Below are 21,104 nucleotides of genomic sequence, written 5' to 3'. Positions count from 1 at the left end.
AATTAGTATCTTGTTCCATCATTTTGAACAGGTTTCCTGTTATTCAAGACCTCACCACATATCTCTTGTCACTTCACATCAGTCAGTCTGTAGGATTCCTCTTGGTTTGTACACTGGGAATTGAAATACTAGTAAGTATTTTATCCATATGTATCAACAGGATATTTCATTGCTAGCATTTTATCTCTTTGAGGAACTGTAAGTTTTATTAATATGCTTGGCTTTCAATTTTCTGTTGGATTTTTTTTTTTTTTTAATTAGGTCTTCAGCTTTTTCTACCGCTCTACACTTACTGTTGGTCTTCTTGTCTTTGCTGGCTGGCCAGTGATCACACAGCTGTGGGTTAAAGCAAAGGTACTGTATTGCTTTGCTTAAAAAAGTAATTTAAAATGGCTAAAAGCTGATAGCATCTTAAGATGTTGGGTCTTGGTGTCTTTGAAATGCTTCTTTAGACTCTTGTTCATTTTATTCTGATCTCTCTCATGAGCAGCATATAGCAGGGTGAGGGAGTTTAATATGATCTGGAGAGACCTGTTAGACAAGATAAGGAGTAAGACTACTTAAGAATTTTGGATTAGCTATTGAGTTAGCTACAAGTTTTCTTTGTTAATGGTAACTAAAATACGCAATGAAATGCACATTGTTTATCAAATTGATGCAATGACAAGAGTGTTGATGTGAACAATTGGTGGAAGTGCCACCATGTAAGTAGTAAGGTCCTTTATTAAAAAAAGAAATTGAAGATAACTGAAAAACATTTGTCAATTCATTATTGTCTGCAATCAGTTGGCACACATTATTCCTCAGAGGGAGCTTTCAGAACTGATTTTTCCAGGGAAAAACTCCACTTTTGCAGATATGGGTGTGAAGTGGCACAACTTTTAATACTGGAGACACTTCTTCCATCAATTGATTCAAACATCTCTTGTTTCACAGCATGCCTAAAACCTAAAGGTCTGGGTAGCATTAAAATTTTAATTAAAACCAAAAAAATTGGAGTCAAGTAGCTAAGTCTTGCTGTGCAAGATGTGTCAAGATGGAGACTTGTATTTGTTTATTTACAAGTTTTTTGTTGTATTTGAGCAATCCAGTAACTTATCTTAAAGCTGAGTATATTTGGATGTTGTTTTATAGCACTGAAGATTTACTTGATATAGCTGTTAATGTCTTTACTTACAGTAAAATACCTGGGATAGGGTTATTTTTCCTCCCATTAAAGAATTAAGAGAACTACTTGGATGCTTGTAGTAGTTGAATCAAAAAGCATTCAGATTTGAAGACTGGAAAATGTTACCATATTGCTGGAGAACAGGGGATTAGTTAGCTGCTGCAAACTTCTGATGAGATTAGTTTTATTTGCTTCTTCCTTAGGGTTACTTATCAGCTTTCTGGTGACTGCAGTGTGTGTGAAGAAAGCACTTTGAGAAAAAGCTCTTAAAAATAAGCTTAGCTTTAATTCTCATTGTCTGTGATAGGATTTTGACAGCTGTTTAAATTAAATTCTTTTCTGCATTAAATCGAAGTGCTGTAATACCAATGACCCTGTGCCCTTTTTTTCAGTTAATTTTATTCTTGATAGATGCAGGGGGGTTTTGTCTGTGGGAGATACTAGTAGGTATTAGTAGTTCACTGAAGTGTAGTTTTCTGATTAGACAATTGCCTGTCTGTCCACAAGACCTCCAAAAAATCCCTTCTGTTTTTCTTGTTTTAGACAGCAACATTGATCTGGACTCTTCTGTGTGTGCTCCTGGCAATATTTCCTTTAATGCCTGTTGTAGGAAGAGAACCAAACGTTCCTCTGGTGTAAGAATATAATCTTGTTCTTTAAACTTTTTTGTTTCCCTCTGTGATATTCAAAATTTAGGCTAACTTCTGATACATGTGAGGAATTGTGTTATTGAAAGCTGGCTGAGACAGGTATTGAAATTCAGAATTTAAATAACATGATTATGGAGACCACAGTTATTCACTAGTGTAAATGAGGGTAGACTTTTAATTCTTTTGCAGTGCTTCAAAGAAAGCCACATCCATTTGCTCTTTGCATTATTCTGTAATTTCTTGTGGAGGAAGATGTTTCTCACAATACAAAAATCTGCAAATTTTACATGGGGTGCAAATGTGATAAATAGCACTGATGTGAATAAGAACATTTATTCAAAAGCAGTTTACTTTGAGAGCATCTTTCTGAATTTCTCCATCTAACTTTAAATAATCTGTCTTTGAATAGCTCTCTGTACCTTAGAAGCTATTCAGGGTAAGAGAAGAAACAGGGTAGGTAGAGCTCTCTTCTTCCTCGCTAACTCCTTTGTCTCTTATTTTTTCCTTTCTGTTCTTGCTTGTCTTATTTTCTGCAGTTGTTGATTCACATCTTTTTCTAGTCCATCTTTGTCATCTGTCCCTCTCCTCTTGTGAGCTACTCTTTCATCATACAAGTGTTCTCTCATATCTGGATGCAGCCCAGTTGGTTGGCCTGAAAGCATTAGGCTTGTCATGTAAATGTAGTTACTGCAGAGGCACACTTGAATTGACCTAGTCTGTGACAGCTTCTATTGTCTGACACAAGGTACTGTACCCCATCAGAGACAGGGTGCCTGATCCTCAGTAAAACATGGAATTTGAACAGTAATATATGTTTACAGATAGAATTAAGAGCCCAAATGTTTCCAAAATTGTTGACGTTGTGCCTCAGTGTTTTTCACTGTGATTTGAATCAATCTGTTGAAAGCCCTTCCTCGTATTGGTGCTTGGGCACATTAGAAATACCCAGGATAGATTTGCATTGGCTGTATTACAACCTCCCAGCCGTACATTCACACAAGTATATGTTTCTGCTGGTCCAAACTGAGGTTTATTTATTCTTCAGAATATTTGAGCACAGCTTAGAAAACAAAATGAAATTAAATTACCTTAATATCTTCCTCCCTGACACTTTACAGTCACCTTACCCAGGCCATACATTTTCCTCTTTATTCTTCTAATGAAACATTGTACCTCTGAAATAGTTTGCACCTGAGTCATGTCAAGGGAGTTTTGAAGCTAAAAACGCTTGAAGCAGCAATTAAAAACATACGTATATGTGACGCTTCAGGATATTGAAGACAAAGAGGTGCTGGAGGAAAAGATACAGGAGGGAGAGATTAGAGCGTCTATAAGAAAGTGATGCATTTGTTATATCTGTTCTTGAGCAGTGGCACTGTATGTCAGGTCAGGGCTTCTTCAGTACATTAATAAACTTCTATGGTACAAACAAGGAGCTCCTGACTCAACTCGCTTATAAAAAGGAAACATGCAGGAGGTGAAAGCAGGGTTAGAAGACCCAGGAGGAACATAGAGATACTGTCTGAATATGCAGGACAGGTGAGGAAAGCCAAAGAGCTCTCCTGAGGCTGAATCTGTTGTGGGATGTGAGGTGCCAGCAACAGGAAGACTAGGGAAAACATAGCCCATATTATATGGAGGTGATCAAAAGTACCTTAAAAAAAATAAAACAAATGCAAACCCACAAACATTCCCTGCCACCCACCCCCCTGAAAAAATACCCAAACTGTACAAAATATCTTCATACCACACTTTATTTGGGGTTGGATTTGTTTTTCTAAAGCTGGCTGTTGAAACCTGCTTAACTATTCAGTCTCTATACTGTAATGAATCATTTAATCTTTGTAAAGAACACTTCTCTGAAAATTTTATGAACCTTTGATGATGTTTTCAGGATTTTATTGGTTTTTTGTTTGTTTTTACAGAATAGCAACTGGTTTGCTGACTCTTTTGATCTCTTGCTTCTCATTGGCATCTCTTTGTAAAAGCGAAAATAAGTACAGAAATGGTGAAGATCTGAAAGTGTATTTTTGTCAGGTCAGTGCTACTCTTCAATAATTCTGGATATTAGAGGAGTTTTATATCCAAATTTTTACATAATTTCAAAGAACATGTTCCTACTAAGGCCACAATTTTCAAAAAAATTGTTTTCCCTAAGAATTTTACCCTTGACTATTTCAAAAGGACTTATGGTAATATGCAATTTTAAATATCATAGTACTGTGTTCCCAAATGTTCATCCTGTATATATTTATGTTTATTGATACATAGTCATAAATTCACATTTTGATGCACTACTCAGACTGAGACTTTGTCCTGCCTTCAGTCTGAGTATGTAACTTCCAACGATCTTCGCAGGAATTGTACATGCACTCTAGGGACAGGCTTGCTGGTTCGGGGGGTTCTTTCTGTTTCTGGCTGTTGATTTACAGTGAGAGACTGATATTGAGCTGCTTATCTTTTGTTTAAATCAGATGAGAGATGTTATTTTTCTTCTTTATAGCTTCATGAAATAGGTAGATCTTTTCATAGTAGGTGATAATTAAGTTCTAGAGAGCTTTTAAGCTTCTAATACCTTGCATGTCTGGTGTCTTTTTTTTTTTTAACTTATTACATGATTATGGCTTTATTTCAGGACCAGCTTTGTTGGTTATGACATATTATGTGCTGGAGTTTCTTACTGAGCTAAGCAATGCATTCATTGTATTGATGATTTAGATATGGAGCTCAAATTGGTTAAAAAGAGGAGGGTAAAGAATAATGGAAGCTTCAAATGCCTTTATCTGATGTTCTATTAATAGATATAGCTCTGATCCGTGCCTAAGGGAGGCCCTACCATTGAGTCATGAGGCACAGGATGGAACCCCTTGCTTTCTAAGCTCCTCCTGAGAGATGAGCAGTTGGATCCGACCTTAGTTCCAGACTTAATCAACAGTTTATGACTAAAGGATTACGTAATTTTCTTCACTCCCTCTCTAGGAGGGTACTAGGTGAAGAGATACGAGTTAGCCAGAGTTTGTGTTACCCATGACAGTGCTGCCATGGACTGTTAGCCACAGGTCTTCCTTCAGAGCCCCTCACAGGCTTTTCACTGACGGGTTGATATTTGCTGCCAGAGAGCCAAATGGGCTGTAACAAGAGCAGTTAAACTGTTTCAAGGTGCCTGTCAGAGTCCTCATCAAGGACATTTACTGAGACAATATTGCAATGCTGAAACAATAGGTAATTTATTTAAAGTGACAGATAAAACACGTTGGGAATTGCTGTTGACAAATTCACTTGCTTATAACTTATAACAAATCGTTTCTTCCTTCACATCCAACAAAGTTGGAGGCATGACTCTTACCAAAAAGGCATCCCTTCTTGGTGGTGGGGGGGTAAAGAGGTCCAGGAGGTCCAGGTCTGGCAACCCATCTGTCAGGCAGATGGTTGGTTGATTCTTCCTCTGAAAAAAGGGTTTTCAGATGCCAATTTTATGCTTTTGAAAACTCTTTGGCATCTCTTGGTGAGGTGGCTCTAAGTCAATTAGTATGTGTTGATTGACTCCTGGCAAGGCTGCTTGTGTCATCAGAAGCGGGACTTGGTGGTTGGTCATGCTCTTGGGATGGGGAGCCCATGTGGGGGTGTGTTTCAGTTTGGAACTGAAGCAACATCAGGCTGTGAGGCCTCCGCCTCACCCCAGGTGTCACTCAGCTTATTTGAATGTTAGACCACCACCCATCTGCCCATCTGTCTTATGAGATGATGTTGTTCAAGTCGAACTGCTCCCTTTTGCAAAGTCATGATGGACTTTAGTGTTTGACACCATGGGTCCAAGTGAGTCCCCATCTTGCGATCTGTTGTCCCACACCTGAGCATGCACGCATGTACTATGTGGTGGTGATTTCTTGTAAGTTTTCCAGTCTACATGTGGAAAAGAAGTAGCAGTTCCTTTCCTAAGCATTTTGGACAGATATTTCCAGTATATACTCAGCAGTGGATTTCTCACTGGAATGCCTGAAAATATCTTGCACTAGTTGAGGGAGTGAGAAAGCAGCTGGATAGGCATCTGACAGCTGGCCACATAACTGCTGTAGCATCTCACACGGTGTAACTTGGTGGAGAAGCTCACAAATTATGATGGTGAAATAGATCTGTAGTTAAATAGTTGTGCCAGACTATTCTTGAACCAACTTTAGAGGATTAGGAAATTAACTCAGGAGTCCTGAGATGAAAGTGTTCTGCCTGCTTGGTCAGGGAGTAATGTCTTTGTTTTTCGCCCAACCTTTAACGATATCATAAAAGTCATCAAATTGCTCATGAAGCAGAAAATATTTTACAATAGTGACATCTAATTATCAGTCTCCATTTGATTTTGGTTTTTGGAAGATTACTTGAAAATGGAAAACTTGGGAGCCACCATTCATGCTCTGGGCAAGAAAAGGATTGGGAGAGGAGATTCTTCAGACTTAGAAGGGGAAAAAGACACCACAGAGGCATTACAGGTTTCTCTGACTAAATAACTTATTTCGAGGTTAGGTTGCATTGAGTTACTTTGAAACATACAGGAATACAAAAGGAAAATGTTTGTCGGAAGACATTCATATACATAAGCACACGCAATCAGGTTGCTGCTTTGCATCTGACAAGGAATCTCTTACAAGTGGTTTCTGCAGCTCCTACGTATGTGGTGGTTGGAGGCATTCATAGAAGGTTACACTTTCCTCTGATAATGCTGCTTCCTAGACAGGAAACTAAGATTAGTTGTTTGTTGTTTCTTTGTTCTGGGGAATGAGAAGATAGATTAATTTGCTGTAGATATTTCTTCTTTGTGTGCCACTTGATCCTCCAAGAACTGACTGAAATGGAAAGGCAGATATGGTGTCCCTTCCTCATAGTCTTTATTGTTTGTCTTGAGGATTCCCTTAGCCACTCTGCTAGCATCTTTTGTAGGTTCAACTCTGGCTAAAAAGCCTTTGAATTACACAGTGAAGAAGCAATAACTGGTGGGTTTTTTCCCTTTAGCAAAAAGCCTGCTAGTGTGGTCAGAATTCTCTGATCAAGATCCCCTGACAGTTTTTTATTTATCCTTTTTTCTCTTTGTTTTGGTAGTATCTGTGTGCCAGAACCCTCTTAAAAATTTTTCATTTCACCTCAGATTTTTGCATTTGCTTATTTAGGATGAGATGCATTTTCATACAAGAAATAAGATATTTTCCAAAGACTCAAGTTGTTCTTATTTCTCTGAATTATTCTTCACAAGTTATTTTGGATTTGCATCTCATCCCAGTCAGAGAATGAGGTGGATTCACCATAGACTAGACTTTTCATTGTGCATATGATGGTGTCTTGTTGTTTTGTTTTTTTTTTTCCTTTCATGAAGACAACTTTCTTCTTTCTTGTCCAGATGTGCTTCATTTTCCATCTGGGAATTAACCTATAATGAAGGTATTAGGGTTAGGAACAAAGCTTGTTGTTTTATATTAATTGCTCTCTTCTTGGTCAAAAAGAAACCTGAGTTGGCAGAGACCCTCAGAGTAGGCAAAAAACCTACCAGTTTGTGTATAATCCTCCACAGAAAAAAATAAATCCCTCCGATCCAGTCCTGAAGTACATATTTTTGTGTTGGTTTCTTCATGGATTGGGCAGAGTGTACACCTTAGCAAATGAACCTATATGGATCTGAGGGGCCATTTACAGTGTTTTTCCTACCTATGCATTATAAATTTCCAACATGGGTATTACCCTTAAAGAAGAAAAAAGTCCCAGACAACCAAACAACATGATCAAAGAGATCTTGCAGCAAAGGTTTTTAAATGAAGACATTTTTAAAAGTAAAAATGCAAGCTTGAGTAACTTCATGTGGTTACATTTACATTTTTGTTATAAAAATTTCATTTATGTTTAGACCTAATTCTGAAGTTTTGATACATGTCACTGTTTGCTCAAGGCAGAAGATGCTAATTACACCCTCACGGTTTCTGAAAATTGCCAAGAGTTTCTCAGGTTTTCTCTTGATGTCATTAAAGCAGGAGTCACATTTTTTTGCTAAATTTTCTTTGCTGCGACAGGGAGAGAATTGTCTTTTGGTTATTGCTACTTCTGACTTCTAGTGATGTGAACGTTGGTCTTGTCTCCCACGTAACAAGTGATAGGCCAAGAGAAAATGAACTCCAGTTGCAACAGGGGAAGTTTAGATTGGATATTAAGAAATATGTCTTCACTGAAAGGGTTATCAAGCACTGGAAGATGCTGTCAACGGAAGTGGTAGTCACCATCCCTGGAGGTATTTAAAGGATGGTTAGATGTGGTGCTGGGCACATGGTTTAGCAGCAGGATTGGCAGTGTTAGATTTACAGTTGGACTTGATGATCTTAAAGATATTTTCCAACCTAAATGATTCTATGATCTTTGAGCAGACATTAAGGCTTCAGGAATTATGAAAACAGGAGTTATTTATAATCCATCAGCTAGACTGCTGCAGTGTTTACTGTACAACTTAATTTTGTTGTTGTTGTTGTTGGGGAGAACACCAGTTTTTCTTCGCCAGCAGTTTCATTGGTGAAGTCCAGTTTTTGCTGCCCTACTAAAACCACTGCTCTTTCAATTAGTTGGTAATGTTGGGGCAAATTATTCCTAGAAGGCTTGAATTTCATGTGAGTCCAAGGTGGTCAGTTTATTCGTTTTCTCCTCTAAATTAGGAGAAGAAATAAACGGTAAGAATCTGTGTCATATCAGTGGAACTAGGGGACAGGAGGAGTGTTTTCAGCCAGCTTTTTATAGTGTCCAGCTGCTGATATGCTACCATTCTCTCTAAGGGTTGTTAGGTTAGATGGTTAGGGGAGGGGAGCTCCCGGCCAGAGCCACTAGCGAAGAGGTATTGAGACTGCAGATGTCACCCTTGGTTTGCTGTGACTTGCAGATGTTTGTTTCTCAGAGGCCAGCTCTTAAGCTGTTCAAGAATAACCTCTGAACTTCAAAGAAGGTTGTCAAGCGGGAAAGAAGACAGATTTTTTACCTGTAGACCTCAGTTTGCATCTCCAAGATACTTCTGCGCTCTTTCACAATCTTGGAGGTGTTGGTGAAAACTGAGAGCAGTTTGAGCATTACTTAAACTGTGAACACAGGAGTCTCAAATGCATATACGGAGCCGTTCCCTGGATGCTGGGATAGTTCTAGCAGCAGTAAATTTGGTTTACTAATGTGCCCTGATCATCATAAGTCTTCCAAGACACAAGATACATTATGCTCAATGACTCAAAGTGAGTGCAAAGTGACTTCACCTGTGGCTAAGGGGTAGCAGAGAGTTTACCAGAACTCATGACAGTTAAAGAAGTTGAAAAGATCTATCTGAATATGGCAAAGTTGAAAAGATCTATGCCTGAATATGGCAAAAGCACCCCAAATGAACATTGAGGTCTAAAGGGGCCTCAATATTCCTTCTGCTTTTTGAGGCTTAATGCTTTGGTCTAACTTATTGATGTGACGCAGAAATACATGTTACATTTCCTTGTGGCTTGAAATTAAATAGAAGCAGCAGATATCAAGCACCTGTGAAACCCAGCCAAAAAAAGGGTACTAACAGCAAAGGTATTGTCTCAGCAGGTACCAGTAGTTATCACTATATCTGTTGCGAGAACGGCAGCTATTCATATGGTGAAAAGTGATGGATGTGAACACTGTTTAGTTGCTTTGCTCTAAAAAAGCCCCAATAGCAATTATATCTTGTAATGCATTTTAAAGTACGTGTTTGCAAAGTACTGTGCATGCTTGATTTCCTTTCTAGTAGAACTATGGTGTTGTGAATAAATAGCAGTAATTGATAACTTGGCTCAAGCGTTTTTTTGGATAGTTGTCATCTTTCAAAAATAACTGACTTGTGGGGTAATTTTCCTAAGGTTTTTTGCACTTTCTTGATGACTGAATGGTGTCTGTTGAATTAACCACGGGAAAAAAAACCCTCTTCAGCTTCACTGCTTCTCCAAGGCAGAGGGCTCTACTTGTGATTGAGACAATTCCATTTAAACAGTCTGCTAAGATTGCAGCTTCTTTTAATCTCTTAAAATCCGTCTCCAGTTTGCTCTTCTGCTGCTGTCTCTTCTTACAGAAGCTGTGCTGCCCATGCGAAGCTCTTGCCTTAACTGCGCTGTTCCCCTTCACCTTGTATTTGATCCTGCAGCAACACCAAGAGCTCTGCTTCTTCTATGTGGTTGCTGCTTGAGAACAAGTGCTCTGCAAAAACCTAGGGACATATGTTTTCTGTGGTTTTACACAAGTGTTTAAGGAATTTCTCTTGACAAAGCTCATATCATGTTCAATCAGTGATCCAGGGCACTTATTTGAAATATTTAAAAGTAGCACAAATAAATAAAAATATTTTTAAAAACCTAGAAGGAAGTTCTAAGAAGCATAACTTTTAAAAAGCTAGAAATACTTGACACTACACATCAGACTTCCTGTTCTTATATTGATTTTGATGAGATGTTTGTGCAACTCTAAAGCTCTTTTACATTTTTAGTAGAGGATGGCAGAGATCCATACTTTAATTATGTGTTCCACTGTCTGATTTTTTTTTCTTTCTAGATGTTGAGTATTGCACTTTCAACATATGTTGTGAGCAGTACCCATGACAGTCTTAAGAATAAACAAGGATTGCCTGTATTGAATCAAGTTATTAGCTGGATGACTCTAGGTAAGAACACCTTCCCTCTAAACTTGTATGCTGATAATTTGTAGAGTTTGGGGTTGAATGGAGAGCAGTGACACTTCATTAACATGTTACTTCTCGACATTTTCCTTTATTTGACTTCTAATGGTTCTTACATGTGTTCACTATTCTTATCCTCAGTGAGGTTTTTTGAGGAATGTGTTAGAAAGTCTTCTTTTTTAAAATATTACTGCTTCATAGGTTTATAATAAAATGCAAACAACTTTGATTTACAAATAGCTTTACCTTTTGTTTTGAATATCCTGAATATCTTGAAGACCACTTTTAGCAATATAGTAGTATAAATTCCCATTTTTTGTGAGATAAGGGTGATCTGAGATGTTCTGCAAGTAATCCAGTTAAGCATAGGAAATTCAGGAAAAGTTGTTGCTCTATTTCAATAGAAACTTAGTTGCAACTGATGGTGGAGAATCTTGGAGTATGGAAGTGCTTTCAGAGCCGCCTTGCAAAACACCTTTGAACTAATGATGGTAATGTATACTTGATATCTGTTGGAACCTAATTATTAAAGGAAAAACAAATTAAAAGTCTATAGTTTTTTCACCCCTCTGAAATTAAAATCCTGAGCGATTGTAATTATCACTGGGGATATAAAATAAAGTGAAGCAATACCTTTCATATTTTGGCTATAAAATAATTTCTATAGGGCTCCATTAGAAAATGTTAAGCAACATTTATCCCTCAGTAATCTGGACTGTAGGATTTAAGAGCTAAACATATCCTATGCAGACTTTGATAGCAGCTCTTTGGTAAAAGTCAAAACCAGGAATTCAAATGTAGCTTAGTGGGAGAATTATGACTTTATTATCTAGTTTCTGGATGTATTGTACATTCCTGTACAGGTGACATTGTTTTAACTTAAGCAGATCTTGTCAGTTTTGGCAATCCTGCTTCTGTTTGAGCAAATCAGTTCAAGATGAGTACAAATGGTTGTGATTGGTATGTGATTGTGAGCAATGCTCTCTTAGTAATGTAGTTTTCTTTGGAGCATTTTCCTTTCCATCATTCCTCTTAGCCTGCTAAGCTAAGTGGGAATCTCTGTGTGGATGAATTCCTTGCCAGCTGTAAAGTCGATTAAATCAATGATGTCCTCCTTGGGTTATGGTAGGAGGAATTGAGGGTAAAGGTTATCTTTTTCTCCTGTGTAAGGATGTGAGAGAAACATTTTTCATGTAACAGATGATTTGGGCAGTCACACAGGTCTAGAGTTGGGAGGAAAAGGTATTAGAAATTCTCTTTGCTGTGGATGTTTCAATGATAAAAATAAAGCTAATAGTGAAGTAAACTGTACATACCCAAAAAACCTACTTGCTGCAACAGTACTACTGAATATTTTAGCAAAATCTTTCAAACTGGAAATAGTCATTTTAAGTGAATATGATACACAAGGTGGGAGCTTTATGTGCTTGCTGAAGTTACTCTACATAATTAAATGCAGAACTAAGCAGGCAGAAAGCTAAGGCATCCAGCAACATAGCCTCAGTGCTTCTGTTGGAGAGAAATGCCTTACCTCTAGTATAACCACAGCTGCCATCTGACCTATCTCTAGTGAGTACCAGAAATGTGGCACCATAAACATTAAGGTACTGTAGTTTTTCTAAGGTTGGTGGCATCGCAGGTGGTCAAACTTCTCTTCTACATTTTGCTTAGTTGTGGAAGAATGACACTGTTGCTTACTGAACTTTCATTTTGCACCTCTCTATGTATTTCTATAATCAGAAACACAGTTATCAATATTGATTCATCATAATACTGCCATGACTAATATCACGTCAGTATGATAATGAAACTTCTGAAAGTTTCTAGTAAATTGTTCCCCCTTCCCAAACTATTAATTCGGATTAATCTGAAGCCTACCTTGTTTAAAGTTTTAGTTTAGGCTTAAAATTATTTTTTTAAGAAAGACAGTTCTTTGGAGAGCCAGGTAAATGAAATAGTGATGGATGGGTTCCTGCAGGCCTGTTTCAGCTGGCTTTGACTGTTATGCTGTATGGTTTGTACATTAACCACAAACAGAGGTAAAACCAGGAAGCATGAAGTTAATCCAGCTGGTTCCTATTAATTCCAGGTTGTGTTTGTTAGGAGATATTTCTAAATGACTTTGTTATGTTTTAAAGTTTTTATCAGTGGAAATCTTGCCAAATTTTGAGGAACTTGGTGTCACAATTGTGTATGGGGGACACATACAGAGATGTATATAGGTCAGCCAGAAACCTGCATGTCTTTTGGTGATTAATGTCTGATGTGTCCTATCAGAGATGGAAGGGAAAGGCAAATTATCACCTACCACCCACTCACCTGTTCTTATCTCCAGTTGCACTCGGAGTGATACCGCGTGTGTTGAGTGTCATTCACAGAGGCCAGTTGCCAGCTGAATTTGTTTTAAGCTGTTTTGACTTGGGGTGAGATCCCGGGAGTTCCTCCTTCAGCTAGGCTTTCTTTAGGCATAGAAAGCTACAAGTGATGCTGAAAGGCTGGAGCACCCTTGAGATGAAATTGCTTATTCTGTAATTGTAACAGCCCAAGGCTGAAAGGCTGGAAATAGAAAATACTGACCCACAGGTTTTAGCAACAGCCTCATGTGTCTTTTGTTGATATATTTTCTGTACGTACTTATGTATGCTATGACAAGCAGAAGCAAGCATTTTTCTTAAGTTATTGTTTTATTTCTGTTCCTTAATAGAGTGATTATTAATTATGATTTGCTGTTGATAGGATATTTGAAATATGTGAGGGCACTATATCACAATGAAGAATTACACCAATGTTATTTGTTAGCACACTTTTTTATAAACGCATCAAATTTTCATATTAAAACCCCCGGACTTAAAGATTAAATCACAGAAATGCTTTTCCTCTTGCTTTTCATCCTTTTTACTCACTCTTCAAGTAGCCCATTTCCTCTCCTCCCGTTTTTCCTCACCTCTTGCAACCTGTTTCCCAACTAGAGCAGTCTCATTAGGGGCAGCACAGACTCAGCTGACCAGAGCTGACTGGGCAGTTGAGCAATGGGGCCGCGCTAAATAGTGACATGCCACTCTTGAGATCTCACACCTGCATTATAGAAATGCATTATAAGTTGAAGGCAAGAGGCATGAATCATGACAGATAGGTTCCCTGTGTTTCTTTAAATATTCCTGGTTTAAACCTTTCAAACAGAGAAGTTAAAAAGTTGACAGTTTCTGTATCTTTACTACTACTGTTTTCAGTTGCATGTCAAAATGTGACAGGTTTCCTAATCTAATCAGAGCAGTAGCTTTGTAACTGTAGTCTTTAAGCTGCCAAAAGTCCTTGAGGCTGTGGTAAGTGGTTCTCAGTGTAGTATTAAACAATCAACTTTGACTGGTTTTGGGGTAGTTCTTCTGCATCTTACTTACTAACATCAGTTCATAAGAAATTATAAAGGCTGTGAGGTAGAAAGCCAGGGAATTAAAATGATAGACAGCTAAAATTATTCTTAATAAATATTAAGCATTCCAAAGGTTTCTTTACCAAAAGTCACTTCTGTAAATAGAAGAGCATATATGACCATTAGTGAATTTCTGTACATAAGATGTTAAGATTTGAAGAATGTTATCTTGTTACTGAGGGTGAAATGTTTTCCATGTAGTGACTGATGGATCTCTTTATTGCAGTTTCTTCTTCAGTGTTGCCGTTAAGGAGCTCCACGTTTCTCTTTCAGCGACTGTTCAGCATACTGCTCTCCCTGATGTCCACCTACCTTCTCCTCAGCACAGGGTAATTCTTTCTTATTCTATTTGATCTTGCATATGAAAAATCTAGGGCTAAATGTGAGGCTGCTGAATCTCATGAACATTTCTGTTAAAGATGTAATATGTGCTTCCAGCTCTAGTCTCTCCATTTATCTCCTTGTTTAGTTTCCTAAATAAAATTTCAGGGGAACTTTCATATTCCTCCTTGTATTATAAACACTGTTTTGTTGACATTCCTTTCATCTAGACCAACCAGTGGCTAGAGGGGAATGTATTCAAACAATCTTGGACCAAAATAAGAAATCTGGTTTAGTTTATATCTCCTGTTGTTTTGGCATGAGCTCTTCTGCTCACAAACAAAAGGAAATAATGTCTCTCCCAGCTGCTCGACACTGGTGTCTAGTTATGACTTAAATGACTTGTGACAGGAAACAGGTAGCCCTAAAATGTGGGCAAATTTTATTCAAAGAGATTTTCATGGAAGTAATTTTTTTCAAAGGGTTGCTGCTCTCCATAAAGAGACTTATTTTTGGATAAAAGACTATTCCTCAGAGCTTGTAAATGAATAAGCCACTGTACCAGGCAATCCTTTTTTTCCCAGACTCAGTAGCTCTTAAGAGCATAATTAATGGGGAGTATAGGAATCATTCTTTCCGCCTCCCCTCCCACTTATTCTCTGGATTTAATTACACTAGAAAATTAAGTGGAATAAAATGTCTTGCAGTAGAGTTTTTGTAATAGCTGCTTTTTACGGATGCTCTCATTTCAGATTTTTTTTTTTAATCTCCTGTTTCCTCTTCCTTCCACTTCCCTATTAAGATTTTGATCTTAATCTTACTCCTGTCCATGCACACACACTTACACTCAGCTTTCTTAGCCGTCCTGGCTACCAAATGTTGAATGAACAGCATTTATTTTGTTCTTTCTGAGGGTGATAAAAGCCGCCTTTATAATTTGGCCCCGCATTGGACCACTTAAACACTGACAGCTCTCTGGTGTCCTCCTACAGTCTTCAAATAGACCAACAAATTTTGTTATAATTGTTTAAAAACCAATCAACCAAAACCCCCAAAAAACTGAAAAAAACCCAAACTAAAACAGCCAATCACAGCAAAAACAAGGCACTCAGAGCCAAAAGTATCCAGTGTTTCCTTGGTGCTTTGCTGTACCATGTAATCATAACCTAGTGCATTGCCCAAGTGTTTTACCACAAGGTGCTAAGGACAAATCATCAGCAGCATGAAATCCCTAACTCTCAAATGCTCTGTGAAATCAGGTTTTACTCAACTTATTACAGCAAGAAAGGTAACAAATGATTAGTAACAACAAGTTAACAATAACAGCTTCTAAAGGCAATGCATCTGATCATTACTACAAGGGAATAAGTTTAGTAATTAAGAAAGGTGTATCACCAATTGTCCTATCATTATCATCTAGAACTGAAGTTGCTGGGGGAGCCCTTTTCTCACAGTGAGGGTTTGGAGAACCTGTTCCAGCAGTTAGGATTCCCACACAATATGTCCACTCATAGGTGGGGTCTCCCAAAAATTGCCATGAAGCATCTAGCTTTTATACCATTGAGTAAACAACTTGCATCACCCCTAAAAGCAGAGTCTGGTAGCAGCTGCTTAGCTCCCCCTATCTCTCCTGGAGTGCAGCCAAGATCCCAGGAGGTGAGAGGAGGAAGCAGTAGGATATCTTTTGTCTTTAAGCTAAGGGACCATAGAGATTCAACATTCCTGCACAGCTCCTCTTTCTCACACAGCATCTGTGCTTGTGTTGATGGGTCAGCCAGGGTGTTAATATTTTTCTTTTCTCATCTTCTGTAGTTGAGAAGCTACAATTAAGGTGGCACAACCCAATTCTGCTCATAATGCCAGCCATTAAACACTTTCTCGCACAGCACAATTCTACTGATAATGAAACACTTTCTCACACTCTCTGCATCAGGAATACCACAGCACAATTCTACTGATAATAGCAATGTGAAAAGTTACAGACTGAGCAGTACACATAGCAATACAATATGAATCGTCCATGGGTCACTTGTATTGTTTTAGGCCTGTCAGTCAGACCCTGTCGCTTCATTTGGTCCTCTGACCCACGGAGGATATCCTGAATAATTCATTCATTCACAATCGAAATGTGATATAAAAATCATCTAATTGTTCTAAAGACAAATCATCCATTGATCACCTATATAGTATTAGGCTTGTTGATCAGGCCCTGTCACTTTACAAGGTAACTACAACACCTGTCTAGTTGCATATAAGTGAAAGTATTGAAGCCAGCTGAAGAGCAGTTGTCTCTGTCTCAGTTGAAGAAGTTCAGTTTGTAGGCAAGTGTAGACCATTGTGAGGATTGTAGATACTTTTGTTACTTACAACCCAACCATTGTCATTTTCATTTTAAACTGTTTGTCATTCTGATAACTAAAACAGAAATGTCTATCCATAATTTTTTGTTGCAGTTTGAAACAGCTTTGGAACTACACTAGTGGAGACGCACAACAGAAACAATACCAAGATTAATGGCAATGATTTTCTTATTTTTAGACAAATATGTGTGTGTCCAAGGAGGAAAAAAAAAAAAAAAAAGGAAGAACTTCACAATCTTGTCAGTATTAGCATCACAGTCGGTGTCAGAATTATAATTTTATCCTGGAAAAAGGAAAAAGAGAGGCACAATGAAATGCAACTGAGATGTAGAGGGCAGGGAGAAACTGATGTGATCCGGTGACAATCTACACCCCTACATTGTCTGGAGGTTTTAATCTTGTTCATAAGTACACTCATAGTTTGTTAAGTTTGAGTACTGTAGGAGCCAGAAATACTCCTCTGAGATTGGGTGTGTAGGTAGAACAGCTTAATGGCTTTGGTTAGAACGTGACTTGATGCTGCTGTTATGATGGATTTGTATATAGTAAAGGAAAGGACATTTCAGTGAAATATAATGCTTTTTTCATTACAGAGATGCCTCTCTCCTTGGAACTAGACTGAGATCAAGGGTTTGAGTTTGTGTGACTAGGTCCTAAAGAGACACAATCTCTAGTTTCTGTCTAAGTTGGACTGTAAATGTTCTGTTCCAAATAGCTCTCATTACAAATTTTTATGTTTTGCAGAAAATAGATGCCAAATGTGATCGTTTTTTAAATCTTATTCCAGTGTTGTTAAAATTAACCGTTACACAAAGGGCACTCATCCAATGTTGTGGCAGCCATTAAATGAGAAAAAGGATGCAAAATATAACAAAGCTGAAACAGCCTCTGTTTCTCCTGGTTTTACCTTGTAATTACTGTATGACTTTAAACTTCAACCAACCGGCTGTGAGGGGAGAGAAGGGAAAGAATACCACAAAGTCTTTAGTACATTGTTTATGTGAATAAAAAGGAAAAGAAACATGTCAGTATTTGATGTTAAATAGTCATTGGTGACTACACTCACTATGATTGTTATGTTACTCTTCAGGTATGAAGCTCTGTTTCCACTGGTGCTGTCTGGTTTGATGTTTGTGTGGATAAATATGGAGCAAGAAGCGCTGCAGCACTATGGTCTTTCACTCAAACCAAAGGTAACAGCTCCAGATAGCTGTATCAGGTTAATTATCAGCCTTTTTTTTTCTTTTTTGCTTTAGGAGATAATAAAGATTCTGAATGGTTTTCATAGAGCAACGCTTTTCATTTCTTTAGTTTTGGGAAGCCAGTACCAGCTGTTTTGTGAAATAGGTCTATGACCTTGTAAGAGAAGATATTCCATATTAGAACAATTTGTAGGAATGAAGGAAATCAGTTTGACTTAGTGATATTGTTCTGTAGGCCACAAAGTTCTATTTATGAAGTATAGTGCTAATTCAGCATATGGTAGAGTAGTTCTTTGGAGCAAGTACATGTCACTGTAGGTATTTTTTATTCTGGTGACAGAGTCATGAGTGAGAAGCCGAAAAATAATTTGATTTCTGAAATGGCGCATAAGAAATACCAGAAATCTTAGTTTGACTTTGTCCTTCCATTCTTTCTTCAGGGACAGAGCTTTATTTTTGATTAGACAGACAAGGATCTGGAGACCTTGGAACTAGCACCTTCTCAGATTTGCCCAGAGAAGGAGTTTTGTAATGAAAGCACTTCTTTTACTTTAAACTGTAGTATATTGTCAGCAATTTTCAAAGCCCATGCTGCTCGCGGTGCTACTCAGCTTTTATATTAGGTCAAGGGTTTAACAAACTGTGGCTATACCATTGGTTTGGTTAGATCCAAAGAACCTTTTTCATGGTCATCTGAGTGCTTGGAGCTAGGCAGGCATGTAGCGCATCTCCACGTCTCCCAAATGTGCCATCCTTGGTGCAGGTCATGGAGAATCTGGGCGAGGATATGTGGGAGTGGTCAAAGTCAACTGTAAGAAAAGTGGTGGTACTCATTTTTTGTTGCTTTTGCACTTCTTAAGAATTAGAGATAAGTGCTGAGAGATAAAATCTTAGCTAAAGCAGTCACCGGGGTGGACCTGACACATACTTTGATTTCATGGTTCTCCTGCAAAGGAGACAGTTTTAAAACTTAAAAGAGAATAGGATTTACCAATTTATGGCTGAATATCAGGAATGAAAACAGGAATTGCTTTTTATTTATGCTACATAAAGTTAAACATCATTTTGTGTGAGCATGTTTTCTAGCATCTTAAATGACAGAGAAGGAATCTGAATGTAAAAATGTGCACTTAACATGGGATCATGATTGCAACTGGAGGTTTCTAGCACAGCACAGGCATGTCTGGGATGTACTTTCTCTTCCACTCTAGAACCCACCCAGTCTTTTGGATCTTGTAACAAGGCAACTCTGATGCTTGCCTGTCTGATCATGGTCTGACATTCTGTTTGTTTTAAAATAAAATTCTATTAAAGCAGTATTATACAGCAATGAACACTTTGTTAATCAAATGCAAATGAAAAGAACATAGGTAAGCTGTAATTAAGTTTTTTGTTCTCGCTCCCCATATGTCATCTGACTTCTGGTTTCAAGTGAAAGGAATAATAAGGCTCTCGCCCCTGCTTCCTGTTTTTAGGTTAGAAATATTATCTCTAGAATAACTGTTAATATATGCCACAAAGTAAGTCTTGTGTTGGTGAATACAACTCAGCTTTCTGATGATATGAAATTATTTTTAATTAGACATTTAACACTGACAACTTTTTATCACTTGAATTTTTTTCTTTTCCCCAGTGAGTAGGAGATAATTGACCTCTCAAACTCCCTGAAGATAATTTCTCTTCAGGTCAAGTGATCTTTTGCTGAGAATTGAGTGAAGAAGATTGAGAATATTTTAGTGTCCTCACTCACAACATAAGTCAACTAAGAATAATTGCAGTCTTCTATCTCTGTAGGTCTTTATCCACATGCTCATGTGAGCAGTGGAAGTCTGTGTATGTGTGTGTGTGGATGAGGAATATTTATGATGAAAAAAGATGATGATAAATCTAAGGCATAGAAGTTCATTTTTAGTGTAGATAACAGCAGAAGCTCCACTGTTCATTTGATCATCTCCCTTGTACAATCTTTCTGGCAGATTCATTAAAGTATAATGAAAATATGGGAGAGGTTTACAGTCCTCATCATAATACTACTCTAATAACAGCTGTTAGGGAAGTAGGTTTATTCCTCATTCATTTCAGTAAAAATATGGTGGTTCTGTCAAAGTACATTGGTTGATTTTCATTATTGACTTTTTCTGCTGTCTTTCCAGCTTGCTGTTTTCAACTTTGTCTGTACTACTGATATAACTCAGTTTCGACAGCTCCACCTAGATGATGTCCGCAGGTCCTTCTTCTTTGTATCCTTCTGCCAGTTGCTGCCTTCCAGGCAAAAGATGGGTTTGTTTCTGAAGGCCTCACAATCAAAATTTGTAGCTGGAAGCCACTGGAAATGGAAGCTGGTAAAGATGATTTGACTCATGTTGCTCAAAAGGCAGTGGTCTTGTACATTATATTTTTTGATAATGTAGTAAAAAGTTAGTAAGAACTGCACTGTTTTGGAATCTTAACTCCTTATGACCATTACGGTTGAGGTAAACTTTCTTCGAAGGAGTCTTGACTTCAGTTTGCTTTTCTTTTATTACATTTTGGCTGGAGGGAACTCATTTAACCTTCACAAGTGAATTGGAAAAGGTGACATTGAAGTTATTCTCATTTTCTCATTTTTAAAATATTGCAGCATGTAAGGAGGAAAATGTTAGGGAGCAGGCATTGGCCATAGCCAGGCAGATGAGGTAAGATGAGAAGGAAAGTTCCTGCAGACTTGTAAGTGAAATATGTCCCCAGAATCTGGCCTAGGATCATTTGCATTACATGATTTCTACTGTTAGAAATTATAATGGCTCGGAAGGGAAGAGCTGTTTGATCAACAGCGTAGCAGTTATTTGGCGTTACTTTGAAACTACAGCTGTGGGCTGTGTTTCATAATGTACAGACTTGGTAACATTGTCATTTTTCTCTTCCATTTTGGGACTGCAATGAAGTGGCAGGTATTTGACAGCACGTTTGCAAGTGGGACAGAAATTATGAGCCAGTCTTGAGTATATGGGTTTCTAGTGCAGGTGGGTTATCATAGCTGGAGCTGGGCAGGGAGTTGTCTCAGTACTTGTTCCTTCAAAAACAGGCTTTATAGTTCATAGAATAACCAAATCTGAGAGGATGGATCACAGTTGTAGAGTCTATGCTGTTGGAATTTGGGACAATGCTGTTTGACATTGGGAACCTACAGCAGAGGAAGCTTGACCTCATTAAGAAGTCAGTCCGGTGCCAAGGAAGGAGACAAAATGATTTGCTGCATGTTGAATGTTTGTGTTTGCTTTAGAGCATACCTGAAAAGCAGCTGAGAT

At 38.0% G+C, this 21,104-nt stretch overlaps 1 protein-coding gene across 2 annotated transcripts in view; it reads left to right on the top strand.

Moving 5' to 3' along the window:
• PIGN (phosphatidylinositol glycan anchor biosynthesis class N) overlaps nucleotides 1–21,104 on the top strand; it is a 91,824-nt gene that overhangs the window by 52,651 nt on the left and 18,069 nt on the right. For both annotated transcript variants that reach the window (XR_011337150.1, XM_069853538.1), the window contains exons 15-22: nucleotides 32–131; nucleotides 262–354; nucleotides 1,712–1,803; nucleotides 3,744–3,855; nucleotides 10,381–10,489; nucleotides 14,161–14,263; nucleotides 17,706–17,808; nucleotides 19,971–20,057. Coding sequence is in view for 1 of the 2 variants with exons in the window: in XM_069853538.1 (XP_069709639.1) it covers nucleotides 32–131; nucleotides 262–354; nucleotides 1,712–1,803; nucleotides 3,744–3,855; nucleotides 10,381–10,489; nucleotides 14,161–14,263; nucleotides 17,706–17,808; nucleotides 19,971–20,057 (799 nt within the window). In the remaining variant the exon portion in view is untranslated. The remainder of the gene's footprint in view (nucleotides 1–31; nucleotides 132–261; nucleotides 355–1,711; nucleotides 1,804–3,743; nucleotides 3,856–10,380; nucleotides 10,490–14,160; nucleotides 14,264–17,705; nucleotides 17,809–19,970; nucleotides 20,058–21,104) is intronic.

The sequence above is a fragment of the Phaenicophaeus curvirostris genome, chromosome 3, assembly GCF_032191515.1.
Source record: "Phaenicophaeus curvirostris isolate KB17595 chromosome 3, BPBGC_Pcur_1.0, whole genome shotgun sequence".
NCBI classification, from domain to species: domain Eukaryota; kingdom Metazoa; phylum Chordata; class Aves; order Cuculiformes; family Cuculidae; genus Phaenicophaeus; species Phaenicophaeus curvirostris.
Note: the sequence above shows the minus strand (reverse complement) of the source record. Positions and strands in the feature narration are given on the sequence as shown.